Below are 23,902 nucleotides of genomic sequence, written 5' to 3'. Positions count from 1 at the left end.
CTCTAAAAGTTTTACAGTGCTTTGCTTCAGGACAATTCTGTACTTGTGTCCTTAGGGCAGTCAGTTTAAAACCTGAAGTTTTCAGAGTTTACAGAATTGTATTCATCTGTATTTTTTTTTTTTTTACCAAGTTAATTTCTGTTCAGGGCTTGCATATTCCTTTTTGTTTTGTTCTGGGAAGAAATGCTGGGGAAAGGGTTAAGGTTCTGCTTGCTGTTCATCTGTTTTAAATCCATAAACGTGAGCCCCTGTGCTGTTTCTGGGTTTCAGATTACACTCAGTGATTTATAGGAAAAGGCTGTTCTCCAAAAGTTGAAATCCCCTGTGTTTCTCCACTGTTGTAAAATAACAAATCCTTGAGAATGCTTCCAGTTGCAAAAATTGGAGTTTCAAGCTACGTTTGTAATTGCTTTTTTTTTTTTTTTTTTTCCCCTGAAATGATGGCTTTGACATGGGAAAAGAAGTGCCCTTGTCTTTCTGCTGTCTGCTCAAGGTTTGCCATGCTTTTCACTGCATCTTACACCAACTGTAGCAGCACCCTCGTATTTATAGCCTTCTGTCACTTGATTTTGGGAGGATACACCCACTAAAAAGTGCAGCTGTGAGCAGACACTTAGCTCATCCTGCAGGAGTTTCAGCCAGAGCCCCTGCAGAGCTGGCAAGCCAGAAACCAGTGACCAAACCTCAGCTTCCATCCCTTTCTGGTGCCTCAGGGTGGATTTCTTGTGCAATAATGGTTTTGGGGTTTTTTTTGGTTGGATGGTTGGGTTTTGTTTGGTATTTTGGTTTTTGTTTCATTGTCTTTTTATTTTTATACAGTATGATTTCAGCTTCACAGCAGCAATTATTTTCATTTTTAAATAGATGAGAATTTGCCCATCAGCTCTGTAGTAGAGAAGAACATGGAAAGCTTTAGGATTTCTGAATCAGTGCTATCACTCTTTCTGGTAATTGCCATTCAGGTCAATGGCCTTTCCTTTCAGATATATTTTTTCTGGCTGATAATTCTTGTCTCTGCTTTATTTTGCCAGCCATAACTCTGCAATGACTTTTATTTGTTGAACAGCTGAGATATTCTCTCAGTTTCCCTAATTTGCCTTGGTAGAACAGCCTGAACTTGTGAGGGTGTCTGAGTGAATCTAACCTCTTGCCTGTGACTGGTTTTGTAAAGAAAAAAAAATACTTTTTTTTAAAATTCATCACCTTAAAAATGCAAATATCACTGAGATAAGGGAAAAAAGTGAAGGAGGTTCTGGCTGAAATCACTGTGTGAGGTTAAATAAGCAGCAAAGCAATATTGTTTGAATCTTCCATGGATGCCTTATGCATCAGTAGTTGCCCAAATAAAAGCTTAATTTTTTAATCTCAAAACAAAAGATTAAATGGCATGCTACTAGTTGTATTAAGCAATGAGTCTCAATTAGGACTGAAATTAGCAAGTTAAAGTATTATGAAGAGTGGAAACATAATTGAGAATTCTTAACGAGCTCTTCATAATTTTGGTGCTTTTACAGCTGATACTCAGCATTAAATATTCTTGTGTAGAGGTTGGATGGGGTTGGACTAGATGATCTTTCGAGGTCCCTTCCAACCCCTATGATTCTATGATCTGTGTTCTGGGCAGTAAGACAAATAGAAAAGACAAACTCAGTCTTGAGCTTCAATGGTCCTGGAACTCAGAGCTGCTACAGCTTCCTGAGCATCCTGGAATATCACAGTATTATAATAATAACATCAGCTGGGTTAATACCCAAAGTTATTGTAAGTTTACTAAGCCAGCAATATGCAATATGGTTATTTCTCCCTGGTACCACTGATGGTAGCTCTGCATTTCCTTGTCTAATCCAGAGCCAGGAATGACAAGCTCTGCAAAAAAAATATTTTGTAAATCTAAAATGATTGGTCTTAACCAGCTGGTGCTAAATAAGAATATTCAGAGCTTGTGCACTAAACTGTAGCAGGGCTGTGTTCTGTCCTCAGCTTCTTTAGAAAAGCAGTTTAATGTGTCAGGCTCTGTCTGCAAGAGAATCCTGTACTTTATTATTTCCTTATCTCTGATCTCATTTGTGTCTTGTTACTTTCGCATTGCTTGGCCTTGAAACCGTGTAAAAAAGCAACTTCTGACTCAACAAGATGCAGAGAGTGAAGAACTGAATAAAGGGTCACTGTGATTTGAAATGGGTGTCAGTACCAATTGATATTTGATAATGATCTTATCAAAGTTAGGGAACAATGGCAACTTCTGACAAAATGGGAAATGATTTTTTCTTAATTTTTCCTGCTTTCTTTACAGGGTATTTCAGTCTCTCTCAAAAATAATTTTATCTATTTTTAATTCCTCCATATCCCTTGTGCAACTCTTCAAACCCTGCTAGCAGACATGAGTAAAAACCAGAATTGTAAAACCATACAGCACAAGTGATTTAGGGTGTGCAGGCAACCTCCTGCTCTTGCCTGACTTCAACACAAGCTTTTACAGGTTCTTTGTTTCTAGGTTTTATTTTCTCAGCTAGCATCGTTGTGGTCAGAGCACAAATTAAATCTTTGATGCTACATCTGTTTGTCCCAGCAGGACATTTGTTCTGAAAAGATATGCCAGACCTTTTTTCTAGCTACAGAAATTTGTCTTGGTTCTGGATGTATTGTAGTTGGGTCATTTCTCCCAGTAGAAGTTGAACAAATTTGAGTGTTGCATTCCCAAATCTCTGCTGTTCAGCTGTTCTGGATCCTCTTGTGTTTAGTTGGAAACCAGATTTTGTTTGGTTTGTCAGGGTATGCTGAGGAACAGAGGGACAACTGGGAGTGGACTGGGTGGTCAGCATGCCATAGAATCATAGAATCATAGAATTAGCCGGGTTGGAAGGGACCTCAGAGATCATCTAGTCCAACCCTTGACCCACCGGAGCAGTTGCTAGACCATGGCACTGAGTGCCACATCCAGTCTTTTTTTAAATGTCTCCAGGGACGGAGAATCTACCACCTCACCGGGCAGTCCATTCCATAGCCTGATCACCCTCTCCGTGAAGAAATTCTTTCTAATATCTAACCTAAACCTCCCCTGGCACAACTTAAGACTGTGTCCTCTTGTCTTGTTGAAGGTTGTCTGTGAAAAGAGTCCAGTTCCCACCTCGCTACAGCCTCCTTTCAGGGAGTTGTAGACAGCAATGAGGTCTCCCCTGAGCCTCCTCTTCTTCAGGCTGAACAGCCCCAGCTCTCTCAGCCTCTCCTCATAGGGCCTGTGCTCGAGTCCCTTCACCAGCCTGGTTGCCCTCCTTTGGACCTGTTCCAGGACCTCTACATCCTTCTTAAACTGAGGGGCCCAGAACTGGACACAGGACTCAAGCTGTGGCCTCACCAGGGCTGAGCACAGGGGCAGAATCCCTTCCCTGGACCTGCTGGCCACGCTGTTCCTGATACAGGCCAGGATGCCATTGGCATTCTTGGCCACCTGGGCACACTGCTGGCTCATGTTCAGTTTCTTGTCGATGCAGACTCCCAGGTCCCTTTCTGCCTGGCTGCTCTCCAGCCACTCTGTCCCCAGCCTGGAGCTCCCCATGGGGTTGTTGTGGCCAAAGTGCAGGAAAATTCTGCTTGAAACGGGGTCTTGATCTTCTTTATCCTGTGTCTGCTCTCCCAGCATCACATAAATGCTTTACAGAAAGCTGGTCTTGAAAACTCAGTTGTAAAATGCTCCAACTTGAGTTAGAGCAATGCAGTTGTCATGCAGCAGTAGAGATATTGGAGTTTGTACTTTGGGTGGGTTAGGAAGCCAAACCCCTTGGGAGACTTCTGTTCCCTACCAGAAGAAACAGCTCCCAAAAATTTCTCTGCTGCTTGCCATCTCTTTTTGCCTCTGTGAACCAAAGGTCAGGAGAGCAAAGTTCTCTCCCTTCTCAGGTCTGCATTTAAATATGCATTTCAGAGTGTCCTGAGAGGAGCATGTTTTATGGACTGGATTTTCCAGAGTCTCTCTGAGTCTCAGATTAGTCCCTGAAACAAGCCAAATCCCTTGAGTTTATTTTCCTCTTTCTATATAAACCCCCAACTCCTGCTTCCCACTGCCCCCTGGACATTTCACCCCTGGACATGGGTTCCATATAAACCACAACTCCTGCCTCCCCACTTCCCCCTGGACATTTCTCCCAGGGCACCAATGCAGAGCTCAGGTTTTTTTCTGACCTTTTTTAACTCTAAAAACTTTTATTTTTTTTCTGCAGCAGCATCAGGACACTTTGTGCCTTTCCCTTGCTGTGTGTCCCTGTCACATCCCTGCTGGGCTGGGAGCTGGGTTGCTCCCATCACCCACTGAGCTGCCCACCCCCAGGGATGCTGCAGCTTTCCAGGGGCTGTGCCCATCCATGCACCATGTTCCAAAGGTCTGACTACTATGAGAAACCTACATCGTTTTTTTTTTCCCCTTTTAAAAACATTTCTTATAATAGGAGGCTATTTTTCTGGTTAATAGAAGATTTTAACCCATCACAGTCCTCCAAAAGCAATGTGATTTTTTTTAAAATGTGTTTGCACGTCTCTTAAAAATCCACAAACCAAGCTAAACCTTTTCTCTGTAGAGAAAAGAGGATTGCTGCCACTACATGAAAGGATTTCTGAGGTAAACCCCTGAGTTTTGAGGTAAACCCCTGAGTTTTGAGATGGGAGACATGAAAGCTGCTGTAAAATAAAACACAAATCCAGTAAAAGATGGTTAGGGATTTAATATTGCATCTTAAAAAAAAAAAAAAAAAAGCCAAACAAAAACACCCCACAACCAAAAAAAAAAAGAAAAAGAAACAAAAGTCCCAAATCTAAACCAAACCAAACAAAAAACAAACCAAAAAGCCCCAGCCTGCAGATCATAGAATCATAGAATCATAGAATCATAGAATTAGCCGGGTTGGAAGGGACCTCAGAGATCATCTAGTCCAACCCTTGACCCACCGGAGCAGTTGCTAGACCATGGCACTGAGTGCCACATCCAGTCTTTTTTTAAATGTCTCCAGGGACGGAGAATCTACCACCTCACCGGGCAGTCCATTCCATAGCCTGATCACCCTCTCCGTGAAGAAATTCTTTCTAATATCTAACCTAAACCTCCCCTGGCACAACTTAAGACTGTGTCCTCTTGTCTTGTTGAAGGTCGTCTGTGAAAAGAGTCCAGTTCCCACCTCGCTACAGCCTCCTTTCAGGTAGTTGTAGACAGCAATGAGGTCTCCCCTGAGCCTCCTCTTCTCCAGGCTGAACAGCCCCAGCTCTCTCAGCCTCTCCTCATAGGGTCTGTGCTCGAGTCCCTTCACCAGCCTGGTTGCCCTCCTTTGGACCTGCTCCAGGACCTCTACATCCTTCTTAAACTGAGGGGCCCAGAACTGGACACAGTACTCGAGGTGTGGCCTCACCAGTGCTGAGTACAGGGGCAGAATCACCTCCCTGGACCTGCTGGTGACGCTGTTTTTGATACAGGCCAGGATGCCATTGGCCTTCTTGGCTACCTGGGCACACTGCTGGCTCCTGTTCAGCTTCCTGGCAATCCAGACTCCCAGGTCCCTTTCTGCCTGGCTGCTCTCCAACCACTCTGTGCCCAGCCTGGAGCTCCCCATGGGGTTGTTGTGGCCAAAGTGCAGGACCCGGCACTTGGAATGTTGAACCTCATCCCGTTGGAATCGGCCCAGCTCTCTAGTCTGTCCAGGTCCCTCTGCAGAGCCCTCCTGCCTTCGAGAACTGGAAGGCAGAGGGATGAGGAGCTTAAAAATGTTAATTCAGCTTCAGCTAATTCCCCTGGACCTATGTTCACATGCAGTAAATAACAACCAAGATATTTACTGGGTGAAGGGTACTCTAAATGAGTGATTTGATATTATGCTTACAGAGCAATATTTAAATTTATAATCACTGAGATTCCTCTGGGAAGTCAGCCCTTCCATTCCCTCAGGTAGGGAACAGAAATTACATTCTGAGACTCGTGCGTTTAAGTCAAAGCAGCTCATAGTTTTTCAAATCAAACACTCAAAGCATCCTGTTTTATAGGAATTATGAATCAGACATCTTCACAGAAGTCAGTTGCTGCTGCTGTGGAATTATTCATTGCTTAGGTGAACAAATCTGATGAACTCTTATCTCTTCATTGATAATTTGCAAGCCTGAATAAGAGTAGACATGGGTCTTTCATAAGCAGGTTATTTTTTTGCTGATAAATACAAGAATATCTTAAACTGCCAAGACCAGAAGAGCTTTAAAACACTCCTTTAACTGCTATTTGTGGTGCTCCTTGTTCTACATATCTCTGTTTTTTCTGTATTCCTCTGGCATTTAAACCTCTGTGATGAGGACCATGGAGGAGCTGAATTAATTTAGTCTTGTCACTAGTTTTGAACTTTCATGAATGGATGGGAAGTCCAGAGGGCAAGGTCTAGTAAAGAATGTTTATCCCTTAAAAATAAACATATTCATACCTTGGAAATGTTATGGGAGCCTGAAGTTTGGCTGAAGCCCATTTAATAAACCCTCAGTTTTTTAACTGGTTTGCTCTTCAAGTTTTCATCATGCTTTTCTAGAACTTCTGAGCAGCTTTTACTGGTTTGTTCTTAATATCTTTTTTGTGAATCATTTCTGGGCCAGGATATATTCTTGAGAGCCCCTGATAAACTTGTCAGAATGATGGCAAGCAGCAGCCAAGCTCCAAAAATAAAAGGAAATAAAAGGAAAAGCTGGGTAGCCCACATGATTTGAAGTAACAGTGACTCTGATTTTGTTCCTGAGTAGGGTGATCAATCCTGTCCCCTTACAGAATCCACAGCAATGCAACCAAATCCCTTCCAACTTATCTCATCTAAAAATATTGCCCAGTACAGAGCCTCCCATCAGCTGTAATGGGCAGGGAATGACAGAAGGTGTGAAAAGACAAGAATAACCTTGAGCCCCAGCAAATTCTATCCCCAAAATGCCTGGAGAATTAACGATGAAAGATTTCATTCGACATAAATGCACTCATGAAATGGCTTAATGTAGTTATTCTGAACCTCATTCCAGCAGATTCTGTGACAAGGAACACTTTTCACTGTCTGGATGGCAAAAAATATTTCGGTTCACATCCACATGTTATTAACATCTGATGTGTTCAAGATAAGATTCAAGTCTAAATAATGATTAGTGCCAAAAACTTCGGGCCGACCAACTTGAGCCTTCTTTCCTAATACTTTAGCTCTGTCCTAAGTCAGAAATTTAAGATGACTGCAGAGAATTTCAATATGTTGTATAACTGAGCTGGACCCCAAATCAGTGTTAGGTTTACTGAGAAATGGACGTTTTGTAAAAGATCCTGCATATCTGTGGCTCTCTCCTAGTGAGTTTTCATTGGGTTGAACTCATTCTGAACAGGCAGTGTTGAGCTTTTAACTCTGCTAATATCAGCATCTAGATATGTTGGGATAATTAAAATGTTCTACATGTGAGCAAAAAAACCAGGTTTTATAAATAGGAAATCAGCACCACCTCTCTTTGGTCTTGTTGCTTTAATGTTTCTGTTAAAACTAAACCGATATATAGAAAACCTTCCTAAGATAAAAATAGAAGCAAACCTTTATTGGCATTACTGAGGATTTGATGTAAAATTCAGCAGCTTTGTAAGGACAAGAAATATTTCTAATTAGTAACTGTATTTCCTTTCTTGTTCCTCAATGAAAGGAGGGAGCTTTTCAGAGGAGGGATTAATCTTGTAAGACTTTATAAAATTATTTTCTTTCTCTGGAAACAGAAGCAAACTGTGCAACTTTTTGTTGGGGGTTTTTTTCTTTGGTTTTTTGTGAAGCCATTTGGGTTTTTGTGACCAAAAATTTCAGCCTTGGTCCCAGAAAACATTTTCCCAGGGTGGCCCTGGAGGTCTCTTTGCAGGGAGGAGGGAGAGAGGGAGGTGCTGGCTGAAGCTGGTGAGTGGAGGACTGGGGAATAAGCCACATTTTGGGAAATCTATTGAGGTTTTGGTGTGAAAAATGAATATTGTTGCAGTCAAATGTATAAATGGATCCTTCACAGTAGAGTGAGGCATTTCTAAATGTATAGCAACTCTCCAACCAAATGAGAACGTCTGTAAAATTACCTGAAGTTCTTCACCATGCTTGTTTTCCAAATTATTTAAAATTCCAGTCTGGATTTCTGATGGACTAATGAAGAGATCAGGTTTCCTCCAAATGACCTCATGTAGTTAGATAGCCAAACAACAAAAAAGAGGCAGAAAAAAATCCTTATTTCTAGTAATTTTATTCTTTCAGGCTTTCTTCTCTATTTTATTGCCAGGGTTTGGGTTTTGTCCTGATTTCTTATGCTTTGAGTGGCTGCATCTCCAGCTTGTTACTGTTCCAGTGCACAAATAAAGCAAGCTTAGTTTATGCCTACAAAAACTTTAGGTTTGTATTAATCTCTTGACCATAGAACCATCAGGATGGGTTTCCTTTGTTGAGGTTATATCCTCCTTCATCCTTTTGGATCACTCCTGGGGGTACTGACAATGTCATGGCTTGAGTGGTGGTTTCAGGACCTAATTCTCCAGGTTTGAATCCATGGGACACATCACCAGTAAGTGCCATGTTCAAGGTGATCTTGATGACCTCTTTCTATTGAGAAAGAAAATTGCTGGTAACCAGTGAAAGGTGTTGGCAATTTTTTTCCAGAAATTTAGGGGCTGAGATGTTGCCTAGTGCTGGAAGCAGTAATCCTTAGCTTGATTTGAGAGGGTTTTTGAAGGTAAAATGGTGATGGTTGTTGGAATCACCTGGTGACTGGCAAGTTGCTTTGGGTTGTGGGTGGGCATCTTGAGGGTGAGGTCCAATGCCTGATGAATGCTCAGGAGAGGATTTCTTCATGAAGAAAAGGGCAAGAACCCTGTCTGCTGACCCAGTTCCTAATGTGTTACCAACCAAGGCAAAGGCAGGCAGAACCAAACGTGTGAAAATGAGGGATTTCAGCTGTAAAACTCCCTAAAAACCCTTTCCAGAGGGGCTGAGGGGAGGCAGGTGCCATGGGACACTGGGTCTGTATGGCACTGCTCCTCCAAATGCCACCCCAAGCTGTCTGCTCCCTGTCATCACTCTCAGATGAGGTCATTCCCCACCACATTCCTAAAAAAACCCCAGAAAAAGTAGTCATGAAACTCTTGTTCTGGGGATACTGATGTACTGAGTGGCTACCTGTCACCTAAGCACTCCGTGTGTCCCCAGAGATTGCAGACACCATTCTGGGACCAGTTTAGAGGTGTCACAAGTGGCCAAACAAACCAGGATCACCAGTTAATGGTTAAGCTCTCCATTTACTGAAGCATTTGTTGCCAGTTTGCAAAAGAGATCAAACAACCATGACTCATAACCTTTGGCTACTAATTAAATCCTTTCTTCCCTTCCCTCATGGCAGAAGCATTTAATCTTGGGGAATCTGGACAGCCTGCTGTGCAGAATGAGGTTTTACAGCATAAGCAGAAACAAACTTACTGTAAGGTTTCCTACTGGAGCTGGAAATGGGAAGGAATAAATTGGGAATATTAGCTTTCCCTCCTGGCACTGAAGTTCACATCAGCTCTGAGCAATGATTGATGAAAAATAACTGCACTGGAAAAGCACCTCAGTGGTGTTTTGTTAGTTCACTGAATGGCAAATACAATTTTTATTGCCCAGCTGTCTTGATTATGGATGAGACTCTTCATCTAGCCAGAGAAAGAGGCACTTGGTGGGCTTTGCTTGTGATCATCTGTCCCAAAGAAAAGCATTTTACTCAGAAACAATGGGCTGTGAAGGACACCCCAAGGGAAAAAAAAGATGAATAAACCAAAATATCCCAAACAGTTTTATTGCAGTTGAAAGCCTATTTGTCACAGGGTGTTTCTGTGTGCATTTCTGTACAGGATGTGTTGCTGCATGACAGTCACACTTTCACAGCTATTTAACAGCAAGTGAGCAGTGTTTATCTCTTTAGCTCCCATCTCTGGGAAGCAGAACCTAAAAACACCAAACACCTTTATTTTGGGGTTTATTTCAGAAGTTGTCCCTAGCATCAGGGTGGTGCAGCAAGGGCTCACAGAGCAGGGTTCCATCAACCAGCATTAAACTAACTCAGTTCACCAGGACTTACCCAAACAGGCAGCTTGACCAGTTAGGAGCCAATTTCCATTTTTCTAACACTGATCTTGCAGTCAGAGCTGCAGGACCAGGAACCTGGACACAGCCTCTCTGATACATCTCAGTAAGGGCTGAAGAGGGAAAGGATCTCCCTGGGCAGCTCCAGCTGCAGCTTCAGAATTATTGAGGCTTTGTAGAAATGCCTTTACAGTCTTGGTGATTTGTAGACCTGGGGTGAAAAGCTGTATTAGAACTATTTCTATGTATTATATTAGTATTTGTATGTGATATAGAGTATGTGTATTATGTATTAGTATTTATACATAGTATTTATATGTATTATTAGTTTGAAAAGCCAGCCTGTATCTGGAGACAGTAAGATTTTCTGTCATTGCTAAACATGAACAACTTCTGTAACAGAAAGAAACCACCTGAGAGGCAATACCTCAAGTAGAAAATGATAAGGGGTTTTGGCTCTGTTTCTGGCTAACTTCCCACTAAAAAGTGTGACTTTTCAGAAAGGAAATGCCCCAGCTCCACTTGGCACTGTTCAGAGGACAGATATCCATCATTTGCACACACAGAAGTTCTGTTTGCTGGGGGAAATTTGTCCTAAGGAAATCTGTCAAAGCTCACTAAAATTCCAGGATATATTTAACTGAGAGTCTTGGGTGATCCCATGCTGGATCCTATCAGAGACCCAAGCCTGTACAGGACTTAAATATAATTTTTTCATGCCATAGTGAGTGTGAATGCTCTCATGTTCACAGGAGACAGCAAACACTGCCTAGTGACATCTCAATATGCCAGTCTATCAGTACTGCTAATAATGATTTTATAAAGATTAAACACCTGGAATACCTAACTCTGCTTTTACTGCTCCTTCCCCAAAGCCATGACTATAAGTCTGGGATGAGAGTTAGGAATAATACTGGATATCCATGGGTTTAAGAAGGAAATAAATATTGTGAAATAATGTCCCTCAAGATCATCTTGATAAGAGGATGAGCAATTAGAATCCATCAGCAGCACATCTTCAAAGTTTTTTAATTCATTTTTTTAATGTTAAGGATAATACCTCCTTTTGCAAAGCTTTAAGGACTTTTAAATGAACTGTTTAGAAAACAGTCATACTATGAAAATCTGTTATTCCAAAGTACAAAGAGCAAATTATTATTTTCAGTTCTTCATATTCATGTTCAAGAGGGAACATTTTTGTTTAAAGACATTTCAGGTTATTTTGTTTTCACGTGCACTCATAGTTTGGTTTTGGGAGACATGTGGATGGATGGATGGATTGATTAGCAGTCAACCACTCCAATATTTAGTGTTTTTTTCTTTGATAAACAAATTTGCCTAAGTGAAGAAATATACTATACAGGACCTGGAGGGAAGGGGGAACTAACATAAAAAAGCACACAGGCTGGTTTTCTAGAATAGCCATGTATAAAAGCTGTGCATGGCTGAGTATGAAGACATTTGATATGGGGTTTGTGTGTGTGTGTGCAAATGAAACTGGGAAAGATGGATAGAGGTTTGCTTAGCCATAGGAGGAGCTGCTGTAGGCACCTCTTTTTGCTGTGAAATACATGCAAGCCTAGCACAGGTCAGATGTTTCTAACCTTCTCCAAAAGTGGGGAAGGACATAGTGTGCTGAACTGAAATGACTTAAATTGCACCTTGGTGTGTTAGTGAAGCACTGACTGCAGAGTGTTACATTTCTTGGCTGGATGGAGATGCTCTTTCACCCCACACACCTTCCTCATTTTCCCCCCAGGCTCCGAGAACACCACCGGGCTGCAATCAAGGTGATCCGTAGGATGCAGTATTTTGTGGCAAAGAAAAAGTTTCAGGTGAGTTGGGAAGAGCAAGCTGCTTCTCTAAATAACCTTCTCTAAATAAACCCTTTTTACTCTCCTGATTCATCCTTTCTTTCCAAAACCTGGGAGAGACACTAAGGCAACTCCTGTCAGTAATGGGGAGCTACACCCACCATCTTCTTCCTCCTTCAACAAGAGGGTGGTTGTTTAGCAGCAGGTTAGTCAACTGTGGCTGCCCTGGAAAGGGGTTGAGCTCCTGAAATGCTCCATGTCCTGGATTGAAATGTTCTTTTCTGCTAATGGACTTGACCCCTCACCCCTGGGCTCGCCGTCTCTTTCTCCCAGTAGTGCAAACATTCTCCTGTGGCCCCATTAATTCTGAGCTGGCTCTTACTGCCATGCCAAGTCAGGAGGATTAGGGATTAAAATGCTACCTCAGTCTTGTTTCTGTCTCTAAATGATGATCAAGTCCTGATAAGCAACCGGTGTGGAAATTTCCTGCTGTATCAGAAGCTTTCTCCTTGGTTTTCCTTTCTCTGCACAGCTAAAAGATCTCTTTCCCATTTGGAGAGATATCACTTCTCTATATTGCTCTACCCCTCCCTGAAATACATGTCCCATGTGCCACTTCACTTGATGCTGTGCACATCTAACAGGAACTAATTAAACTTCTTGCCTGGTTCGAGTAAAAAAATCTGCAGACTCTAAGAATGTGGTTTCTAAATCAATTTCATTCATCCAGTAGTGGCAACAGACTTCAGCTTGACTTAAACAAGGTGAATGTGTAATTTTTAATGTAAGAAAATACTTAAATTACTTAATTAATAAGGGATAATCTCCAGAGAACTGAAAATTCAGAGAATAAGAGGGGCTTAGCAGCTCAGATGCATTTTTATCTCTGACCTCCATATCACTACTTACAACAAAGCTTTCCTGTCCTGGACCCACCCCCCAAAAAGGGAGGGCACTCTTTTTCTTCAAATTTGAAGGGCACAAGATTTAGGATGAAAAAAAGATGATGATGGTGTTGATGACAATCACAGTCCAGGTGATCACTGGCTCTGGAAGGTGATGCTACTTCAGAACCATGATCCTGACTTCTCCATTGAAATTTAAAATCACTGCCTGAATTCTTTAGCAAATTAATACTTTAAATCTTTTTATTTTCACTAAAGTCCATGACCTAATTTATGGTTAAGGTTGCCTTAGCTTTTCAGAGGTTTGTTTCAGTTGTGTGTAATGTGCTCAGATTGTCACCAGTTAGGCTGAGATCTCCCATGTCTGTTGTTTTCTTGGAGAGAGAACTTTTCCAGAAAGTTTCTTCTAGGACATTTCACCTGTACCTTTTATTAGACTAAAAAGTAGTCTGGAAATATTCTTGAAAAATATTCTTTACATTCAATTTCTTGAAAAATATTCTTTCAAGTCATTTTGTGGAGAAGCTCTTGCTGGCCAGCACTTGTAACCTGGCAGGACACGTGGCCCATTCCAGTGCTGTGTCCATTGCTGTTGTGTGAAAAACTGCCTAAAGAGGGACAGTTCCATTAAACTTTAATTTATTCTTCCTCTAAAACCTGATTGTGATCCTTTGCTCTGTGGTCACTACTGAACCGTTTCTTTTGTAAATTTAGATCATAAAATATTTGCCATGGTATTGACCAAACAGCTTAGAAACAAGAAATCCATGCCTTCAATCCATGCATTCTAGCTCTGCCTCCCAAGTGGTATTTGTCAAAAGACTGTGAAAAAGCATGAACACTGCCTGCAACACTATCCACCTGGCAAATAAAAAAAGCCTCCCCTGTGGCAGATGACTTCATAGATGCTGAAAAAGCATTTGACTGAATAGAATGGGGCTATTCAGTGGGTACTTAAAACTTGTTTGTACTCAGCATCCCGGGTGCTAATCTGGCTCTCAGTTGTACTCTCACTTTTGCATCTACAAAAGACTTGGTCTTGGCCATCCTCAAAATCCCTCCACAAGGTTTCTTCTCATCCTGCTTTAGCAATCTCTCTTCTTCCCCAGTTATCAATCTTACCTGCTGCTAAAGAGCTAAAAATATCAGGCTGGAGTACAATATATCTGAAGTGGCTCCTGTGTCCAAGTGACCTCCCAATAGGAACCTTTGGGGGTACCTGATACTTCTCCTACTTCTCCATAATTTCTGAATACAGGGTTCTGACTGAGCTGAAAAATTAGGAGAGCACCAAAGGTGCAGTTTTCAGAGGCACCTCAGTAACTCAGTGCCCACAGTCACCTGGAAATTCAAGCCACAAGGTACTTTAGAAAATCTCTCCTGTAATGAAGAGGTAACCACTGGCATTATTCTTGCCTCACAAGTATGTTGGAAATCTGCTTTGTTTCTGTGGTGTGCACATAAAATGGTCATAGGAAATTAAAATGTTTAAATAAGTGCCAAGTAATGACCATGCAGTTTCTAATAACCACTGCAATGCAGTATCTTAAATTAAGGTGAAGCAGAAGATGCACTTTAAAAAAGTTTTTTGCAGCAATTAAGAGGTCAGCATTGCTGTTTTCTAGTAGGTGTTTGCCTTGTAAGCTTTTTATGTTCATGGGAAATCTATCTTCCTAGAAGAAAACTGAGATTTTATTTTTTTTCTATAGCTATTGGAAGCAATAAAACAATTTTCAGCTGAAGTCCATTGGACTATTCATGCTTGAAATTAGCTGGGACATAAGTAATTGCAAGGCCAATACTTAAAAGCAACAGAGGATATATTTAAAAATCTATAATATTTTAGAGATGGCTCTGAAGTTTTTGGGAAGGGGAAGTAGAGGAAAAAGGAGAGGAAGAGGAAAATTCTGCAAAAGAGGTCCCAGCATGAACCCAGCATGGTTCTTATGCTATAGAGCTGTTTGCAGGATACACCTGTATACCTAAATTTGCCTAGATACAAGTTTTTAACAGCTCAATCAATAACAGGCTGTGATGGTACCAGAAGGAAGAAAGCCAGTTAGAAAGCAGTCTTCCTGTTTAAAAAAAAAAAAAATTAAATAAAATAAATCAAGAGAAGCTAAACAGGGATACAAAGACATTTCAAAGGAGAAGGAAAGCAATTCTTTGTGGAGCATCACACTTGGGCATCGTTTCCTCTTCAAGAGAGGGGGAGAAATTTAGGCTCTGTTTGAAAGCCCAGGTTTTAATATAATCCATATAATCATGTCCATGTAAGACTGAAACCTGAGATTATGAAGAATTAATACCTTTTTATGAACGTGTTTATGGTCTTGTAAAGTCTGTAGGACTGTTTAAAATTCTGTAGGAAAGTTCATATTCTACCAGTAATCAACACAAGTCTTGTTCATTGGTTAAGGTGAATGGCTGATTGTGAAGGAAGGTTTCTGTAGATTTAGGGGAAAATAGTGCTTGGAAATTATTGGTTTTTAGGCTTTGTTCACCTCCTCTGCCAAAAATGAATTTCATATTTTAGTTATAACTCAGATGTCTGAATCAGCTGCAGCTGCAACTGAATTTCAGAAAGGGAGTCACCACACTCACATGGTTATTCCATTAGCTGGATTCAGGAGCAAATCATCTTTGTCTTCCACTTATATAAGTTTCTAAATCCTTAGGACTTTCACACCGGGATACAACAGTGGAATCCATCACAGATCCAGAGACCAAGAATTTGCTCTGATTTCCCATTGTCATTTTGTAATATATTTTTTTTCTCTTTCCATGTAAATTCTTCCTGTTGAGTCAATCAGTTTCCTTCTAAAACGTGTTTATTGTGTTATGCTTTTCACTATGGCAAGCACTCTATACATAGCATAAACTAAAAATAGAGGTTGCAGCTCCACTGATGATGTGAGTAACTGTTTCTTACAATTTCACTGGAAAATCTTGCATTTATAGTCTTAGAATTCATTTGTCATGGTAAGAGTCAGGAATTGTGTGTGGAATCTTTTCTACTCTCCACACTGAGCTGTAGCCAATGGTGTAGTTCAGAGAGTCCTCTGCTTCTGAGGATGCTGTGCCCGTTTTATTTATTATTTATTTATTTATTTTTATTTGCATTTTATTTTATTATATTTCCTAGAAACGTAGAATTTCCTAGAAATTAGCTACAGGCAGCATAAGGAATGAGGCAGAAATACAGAACCATAGATTGTTTGGGGTTGGAAGGGATCTTTAAAGATCACCTGGTCCCATCCCTCTGCTGTGAGCAGGGACCAACTCAACCAGATCAGGTTGCTCAGAGCCCCACACATCCTGACCTTCAGTTTCCAGGGATGCTCAGGTCTCTGGGCAACATCTTCCAATGTCTTACCAGCCTCACAGTAAATCATTAGTTATTTCTAGTCTGATTCTACCTTCTTTCAGTTTAAAACCATTACTCCTTGTCCTACCACAACATCCTGATAAGTATTTGAGTCCCTGTAGCCCCTCCAGGTACTGGAATGACCCTATGAGGGTCTTTAGGAAAAGCATCTTTAAGAAAAAGGGTTTTTTACATCATCATAAGTTCAGGTGTGACTGTTCAGCCTTACAATTTACACCCAACTCTCCTCTCTTGTGTTAGAGCTTCATTGTGGCTTCTCAGATGTAGCTCATGCCCTGGAAGGCTCTAGGTTCTAGATGCAGGATTAAGATACTTGTCATTGCACTTTGACAGGTTAATTCATTTGCTTTCCAATTAGTTTTGGTGGGTTTTGGTTAAAAACTATGGACTTTATAGACGATTTAGATGAGGGGATCGAGTCCATCATCAGCAAATTTGCAGACGACACTAAGCTGGGGGGGAGTGTGGATCAGCTGGAAGGCAGGAGGGCTCTGCAGAGGGACCTGGACAGACTGGAGAGTTGGGATGATCCCAATGGGATGAGGTTCAACATTCCAAGTTCCGGGTCCTGCACTTTGGCCACAACAACCCCATGGGGAGCTCCAGGCTGGGCACAGAGTGGCAGAAAGGGACCTGGGAGTCTGGATTGCCAGGAAGCTGAACATGAGCCAGCAGTGTGCCCAGGTGGCCAAGAAGGCCAATGGCATCCTGGCCTGGCTCAGGAACAGCGTGGCCAGCAGGTCCAGGGAAGGGATTCTGCCCCTGTGCTCAGCCCTGATGAGGCCACAGCTTGGGTCCTGTGTCCAGTTCTGGGCCCCTCAGCTCAGGAAGGAGATTGAGGTGCTGGAGCAGGTCCAGAGAAGAGCAAGGAGGCTGTGAAGGGATCCAGCACAAGTCCTGCGAGGAAGGGCTGAGGGAGCTGGGGGTGTTGAGGCTGGAGAAGAGGAGGCTCAGGGGAGACCTCATCACTCTCTCCAACTCCCTGAAAGGAGGTTGGAGCCAGGGGGGGGTTGGGCTCTTTTCCCAGGCAACTCTCAGCAAGACAAGAGGGCAGGGTCTCAAGTTGTGCCAGGGGAGGTTTAGGTTGGAGATGAGAAAGAGTTTCTTTCTGGAGAGGGTGATCAGGCATTGGAATGGGCTGCCCAGGGAAGTAGTGGATTCTCCGTGTCTGGAGATATTTCAAAAGAGCCTGGATGTGGCACTGAGTGCCATGGGCTGGGAACCACGGGGGGAGTGGATCAAGGGTTGGACTTGATGATCTCTGAGGTCCCTTCCAACCCAGCCAATTCTGTGATTCTGTGATTCTGTGACTTTACCACTACACAGAAGTGATTTTATTATTAAAAGGTTAGATTAAGGCTTTCCCATGTCTGAAGTGCAAATGACAGCCTTTCTCCCTGGTTATTCCTTACATCAGTATTTTCCCATAGATTTGAAATCTCAGCCAGGCTTTCTGGAAGAGTAAACCATGAACCTTCAGCCAGGACTTTGTTTTAACCTTCCCATGGTGAGAGGGTGGACCAAAAGCTCCAGCTGTCTTGCTGTTGATGTATAATAAGACCCCTTGCATGTGAAACACCTCTTTACTGTTCTGTGGCCAAGGAGCATCAACCTTATTTCCAGAAGAAATTAGAGGGACCACAAACATCTGAGGAAAGTGCCAGATGTTTTGGCCCCAAGTACTTTTGGCCTCTAGTTTGGGGGATAATCTCTTGAAAGGCAGTAGATCTGCAGTTAAAAAAAAAGGTGGGGGAAATCAGAACTGTCCTAATGATTCCACAAAAAAAAAATATATCTGATCATGGCAACAATCAAAGTGTCTCAAAAGTTTACACAGTGCTAAAAGACATCTAAAGAATTTACTGATTAATCTAGGGGAAAAAAACCAAACAAAAACCTGTTACCATACACCATTCCTGCATCCTTGTGGCTAAAAGACATGTTTTTTGGTTTTTATTTTACAGCAAGCTAGAAAGCCCTATGATGTCCGAGATGTCATTGAGCAGTATTCCCAGGGGCACCTCAACCTGATGGTGAGAATCAAGGAATTACAGAGGAGGTATGGCAATGAAATTCAGTGTCTGTAGCCCTAAATATGAGGGATGTTTGTAAATAAGTCGCTGACTGGGAGCAGGGATCAAAAGCTGCCAGGATTACAGATGCCCTGTTGGTAAAGTTAAAGACACTAAAGTGGCATTCAGGTAAAGTTTTATTTTCACACAGGGAAGAAAAGGCAGAAAACTTACAAATCTGATGATCAGGACTTCCAGTTCTCATTCTTCTTCCATGTTTTGCCTCAGTCCCTGCTACCTCTGACTGTACACAGTCAAATGCCTGTAGGTTCAGGGCTGTTTTCTATGCACAAGGTGAAATATTGTTGCCTGCTCTTACGAGCACACTAAGAGGTGACAGCTGCAAGAAGTAAGGTGCAGAACCAGGAAAAGAGGCAACAATGCTGCTCACCAGTGGTTAAGGAATCTAAAGACCAATCTACATCTACTCCCATTTTAATTTCAAGGTATTCTTAGCCCAAAATGACTCCACTTACAGTACAAACCAGAAATACCTGAACTTCACTTTGCTTGTTTGTGAAGAGGTCCCTTCACTCCAGCTAGAGAAAATGAAGATGAATGTTCAGGCTGTTAAATACTAACAATTACTTTTTTTGCTTTATAGGTTGGACCAATGCATAGGGAAACCATCTCTTTTTCTCCCCCTCTCAGGTAAGTTAATAGGAAGGAATTGCCTGAAGTTAATCTTATGGAGATATAATTATTGGGAAATAGTTACTAAAATCCTTTTTATTTTATTGCCAAACAGTGCAAACCAGTTGGGGTCTGATATTTAGGCATCCACACCAATATTTACTCATCACCATGTTTAAAATAGAGTTGTTCTTATTTAGATACTCAAAGCACTTTCACCAAGGTTGTCATGATGCTGATTCTAATCTTTCCCAGACTCCCCCTGGTGTGAAGCCTCCTATGGTTACAGAGTTCCTAGGAAATCAATAATATTCACATAGCTCTTTGATAGCTTTGAAGAGAGACTGGAAAAGGAGCACAGAGCACTACATTTGTTTGTGAGAGGTCTAGCTAGTGAAAACTCTGTTTCTGTCACTTTAAACTCATGTTTCTATATGGTTTATAGGTAAAAAATATGAAATATTTCCAAATGCATTGTTCAAGTTGACTGCAGAGTCTTTTACATAGTTGCAGATTGTTCTTAAATGGCCATGAAAACATTAACTAAATTGGGAACTGTTTTGTTCATCCAAGGTAAAGCATAAAAATAAGGTTGAAAGTGCTTTAAACTTCAGGGCTATTAAAACTCGTGGTGTGGGCTAATGCTATAAAAAGAAAGAAAAAGCTGCTTTTAAGGAAGAGAATTACCAACCTGGCTGAAGTGTTGGGTTACAGTGTGTTGGTGGGTTAGGGAAACACACTCTGATGTGGTTTGCTGCTATTTTGTTGGACTACTGTACATTAATTTGAAAATGTTTCTTTCTGCACAGAGAAAAGCAAAGATCGAGGGAACAACACCATTGGTGCCAGGCTGAACAGAGTGGAGGACAAGGTAAGGCTCAGCTCGAGTCCCTGAGGACATGGGCTGTGATTAAACACTGTTTTTTCATAGGATGTGAGGAAAAATCAAGCTTAAAATAGTTGCAAGCCTGGCTTTGCCAGGTGATGGATTGTGAGTTTTGGAGCAGATTGCATTTTTTGTTCCTTCATTTCAACAGAAGGAGAAAAAAAAAAACATATTTAATTGATTTTGGTCTCTCTTGGGATTCACCTGGGTTTTTGATTTTTAATTGTATATATTACACATGTCTCAATGCTCTACTTCCTTCCTCCACAATAGATAAAAGGCTCTGTTCCTCTAATATCTCAGTGTGTTTTGGTCCCTAAGATTTCCCTTTGATCATTGCTCTGTTGTTTATGCAACTCCACCTAAAATTCCTTAGAGGGAGTGATAGCAAACCTTTTTCTGTCCTGGGTTTCATTCCTTGTGACAAATGGAGTTTCTCCTTTCAAGTGACATGAAGCCAGAAAAAAAAATCAGACTTGTTCTGTAATCTCAAATTAACAGTTAAGTGGTTTGTAACCCTTTATTTCAGTGCTTGGAAGATTAAATGGCAGGTAGAGGCTATGCCTTTGCTAAAAAATTCAGGTTTGAATGGTGGTATGAAGGAAAAAAGGGAGAATTAAGATAAATGGTTTGAGTTTTTCACTTATAGTGATCTGGTGAGGGAGAGACAGAATTTCTTCAGGATCATTTTATTTGTGTATCTAAACAGTACGTTTGGTATTAAGGAGTAATTTTTCTTTCCTTGAGGAAAAGAGCTTTCAGAGTGTTTTTCCACAACTTGAATTACATGATAATGAAGGATTATTTTGTTTTCCTGTAGAAATACCTGGTAAATACTCTGCAAACCAAAAGAGATGTGAGCAACACATCCCAAAGGATGCAAACTGAGCATCTGGATCTGTGTCGATTCCCTTGCGCCGTACCCATTCCTTACCCCTTTCTCCTTAAATACTTCAGAAAAACTTGAATTATAGTACTCAGAACTATACTTAAATCAGTTAGAAACTAATGGCAGTCAGAAATTTAAATCAGTTAGAAATTTAAAGACAAGAGATGCCTTTTGGTGTATAGGGGAACACATAGAAGGGTTGAGTAAAAGATAGGAGAATCCCTGTGCTGTGCTTGTGGAGATCCATGGCTGGTGACTTCTTCAACATGGAAACCCTTTCCAGAAAGTTCAGACTATATTTATTTTCACTCTGTAATGTCAACTAAAAGTGTGCAACAGTAAGAAATGTCTTGTGCCCTGTGACAAAGAGCAATGGCTTTTCAGTTTGGACTCATAATTCTCAAGTGACAGCTAAAACAGCTTCTCGGTGCTATTTGTAAGATCTCCAAAGACCCTGGGAAAGCTTTGCTGTTGCCCTGGCTCAGAGATAAAGCTGGTTTGGGGTTATTAATTGCTCTTTTCACATTCTTACAAATAGCTACACCACGAATTTCTAGTGGCTGTTGGTTTATGTCTTGTAATTGGGGTGTAAAACACTCCCTGTTTAATTTGATTACCACCAAGTTAAATTTTAGCCTTCTTTCAAGTAATAGACCCTTCTGTCTTTGCAGTTGCATGAGGTCATCTGTGGTTTCAGAGCTGTTTGTTATCTGCCCTATACAGCTACTCCTATCTGCAGGAATTTTATCTGAAAGTAGCTGAAAGGCTAAAAATAGAGAATTTCAGTTGGACTCAGCAAGCAGTGACAGGACAACACCCCAGCAATGCTGAAATCACATTTTTGCTGCAGATGGTGGGCAAAGATATTTTTTTTCCTCTTTTCAGTCTCCAAAATTGGCCTCTTTTTTCTCAGGAAGGACATGGTATGCTTTCAACATCCAGTTAAATCCTTCCTGAGCTGTATAAAGGATATCTCTATCAGCTCATTTTCAAGAGGACCACGTACTTTAAACAGTTGCATCCCAGTTAGTTTGTGAATTAGGTTTCAGTCTTGGATTTCTGAAGGAGATTTTCAGGAGTCCAGGCTACTCTTAGCATCTAACCACCTTTTCTGTATTCAGAAATCTCCTTTCAAGCCATTTAAAAACGAGCCATAACCTCCTGAAATAGTTGGACACTCCTGTTAAAGGAAAAAATTGTGGTTCTTCCCCTGCCACAGGAATAAACTGAATTCTAATAAATCTTTCTCCACAATTATTGGTGTGTTCCTTGCAGCAGAAGCCTGGTGTACAATTATCAGAAAGTCTTTGTTATAGCAGGAAGAGCAGGAACCTTGAGCTTGCTTTTTTTTGAAGTTTTGGATGCTTCTGCTTATGGATGTCTGCTCTCAGCACTGGCTCTGCTACTTGCACATCACAGAGGCAGAATTCAGTTTTACATTTATTTTCTTTTGAGAGGTGAATTTCAACTCAAGCAGCATTTACAAATGAAGGGAATCCAATCCCCAAGAGTCTTTAAGCATGTTTCATAGAATCATAGAATCATAGAATCCTTGGGGTTGGAAGGGACCTCGAAAGATCATCTAGTCCAACCCCCCCTGCCAGAGCAGGGCCACCTAGAGCACTTCGCATAGGAACGTGTCCAGACGGATTTTGAATGTCTCCAGTGAAGGAGACTCCACGACCCCCCTGGGCAGCCTGTTCCAGGGCTCTGTCACCCTTACAGGAAAAAAATTTTTTTGAATATTCAACTTGAACCTCCTGTGCTCCAATTTACACCCATTACCCCTTGTCCTATCACTGGTCACTACTGAGAAAAGCCTAACTCCATCTCCCTGACACTCACTCCTTACATATTTGAACACATTGATGAGGTCACCCCTCAGTCTCCTTTTCTCCAAACTAAAGAGACCCAGCTCCCTCAGCCTTTCCTCATAAGGGAGATGTTCCACTCCCTTCATCATCTTAGTAGCTCTGCGCTGGACTCTTTCAAGCACTTCCCTGTCCTTCTTGAACTGAGGGGCCCAGAACTGGACACAATACTCCAGGTGCGGCCTCACCAATGCAGAATAGAGGGGGAGGAGAACCTCTCTTGACCTACTAACCACACCCTTTCTAATGCACCCCAGGATGCCATTGGCCTTCTTGGCCACAAGGGCACATTGCTGGCTCATGGTCATCCTCTTGTCTACCAGGACCCCCAGGTCTCTTTCACCTACACTGCTCTCCAGCAGGTCAGCCCCCAACCTATACTGGGACATCGTGTTGTTCTTCCCCAAATGCAAAACTCTACACTTCCCCTTGTTGAATTTCATCATGTTTCTCTCTGCCCGACTCTCCAGCCTGTCCAAGTCTCTCTGAATGGCAGCACAGCCTTCTGGTGTGTCAGCCACTCCTCCCAGCTTAGTGTCATCAGCAAACTTGCTGAGTTTCTGGGACATCTTGTCACTCTTGTAAAGCTTTTGTAGTTATGGTACAAGAAAGCATCCTCTGGAGGCAACTGTATAGCTGGCAGTGCAGAGGGAATGGTGCCTGAGAGGGATATTTAAAACATAAAATGCAAATAGCAGTCTATTGAATGCAGGAATTATGATTCTTCATGGCACAAATCTGAATACCCCAGTATTGACATCAGCAAAAATCTCGTGTATTCTTTTAGGTTTAGGAGCACATTCCTGTGAGGGAGAGTCCTGTAGAGTCTGTTCATCTTGTGCACTGGTTGAAAATTTGATTTTGTAATATATCCTGTTTGTGATAGTGCCACTAAAGATTGGTTCCCTAGCATGCCAAAGCCAGGAGGAGGAATCACACTTACAGGAACCTTCCTGCAGATTCCTTCCCGTAGAATTTTCTGATCTTGGCAAGCAACCCAACAGGTGGTTTTGCAAAGGGAACTGGAAACTCTCCAGGCTGAGAGAACTGTGAAAAAAATCAGAATCCAACATGCAGTCACAGCGTGTTTGGACTGGGACACTGTTCTCTGCTGCTTGGAAAGCTGAGGGCAGCAAATGCTCTGCTTCTCCAAGAGGGGATTGAGGGGCTGGGCAGAGGCAATTTCAGCATCCCCTGTGTCCACACGTGTGGGGCTGGGGCTTCAGCAAGTTTGGGGCCAGCAGCCTTGTCACTGCAGGGCCCAGAAACCCAAGAAACAGCCCAAGAGTGTCCAGCACTGGCCCAGGCTCTCAGATGATGTTGAAGGGG

The 23,902-nt window shown here is 41.8% G+C and overlaps 1 protein-coding gene across 3 annotated transcripts in view; it reads left to right on the top strand.

Moving 5' to 3' along the window:
* KCNQ1 (potassium voltage-gated channel subfamily Q member 1) overlaps positions 1–23,902 on the top strand; it is a 316,467-nt gene that overhangs the window by 200,111 nt on the left and 92,454 nt on the right. For all 3 annotated transcript variants that reach the window (XM_030451196.1, XM_030451195.1, XM_030451198.1), the window contains 4 exons: positions 11,875–11,950; positions 18,187–18,281; positions 18,899–18,945; positions 19,737–19,798. In XM_030451196.1, the coding sequence (XP_030307056.1) occupies positions 11,875–11,950; positions 18,187–18,281; positions 18,899–18,945; positions 19,737–19,798 (280 nt within the window). The remainder of the gene's footprint in view (positions 1–11,874; positions 11,951–18,186; positions 18,282–18,898; positions 18,946–19,736; positions 19,799–23,902) is intronic.

Source organism: Calypte anna, chromosome 5, assembly GCF_003957555.1.
Source record: "Calypte anna isolate BGI_N300 chromosome 5, bCalAnn1_v1.p, whole genome shotgun sequence".
In the NCBI taxonomy this organism is placed as follows: Eukaryota; Metazoa; Chordata; class Aves; order Apodiformes; family Trochilidae; genus Calypte; species Calypte anna.
The sequence above is the reverse complement of the archived record's forward strand: the minus strand, read 5'-3'. Positions and strand labels throughout refer to the sequence as shown.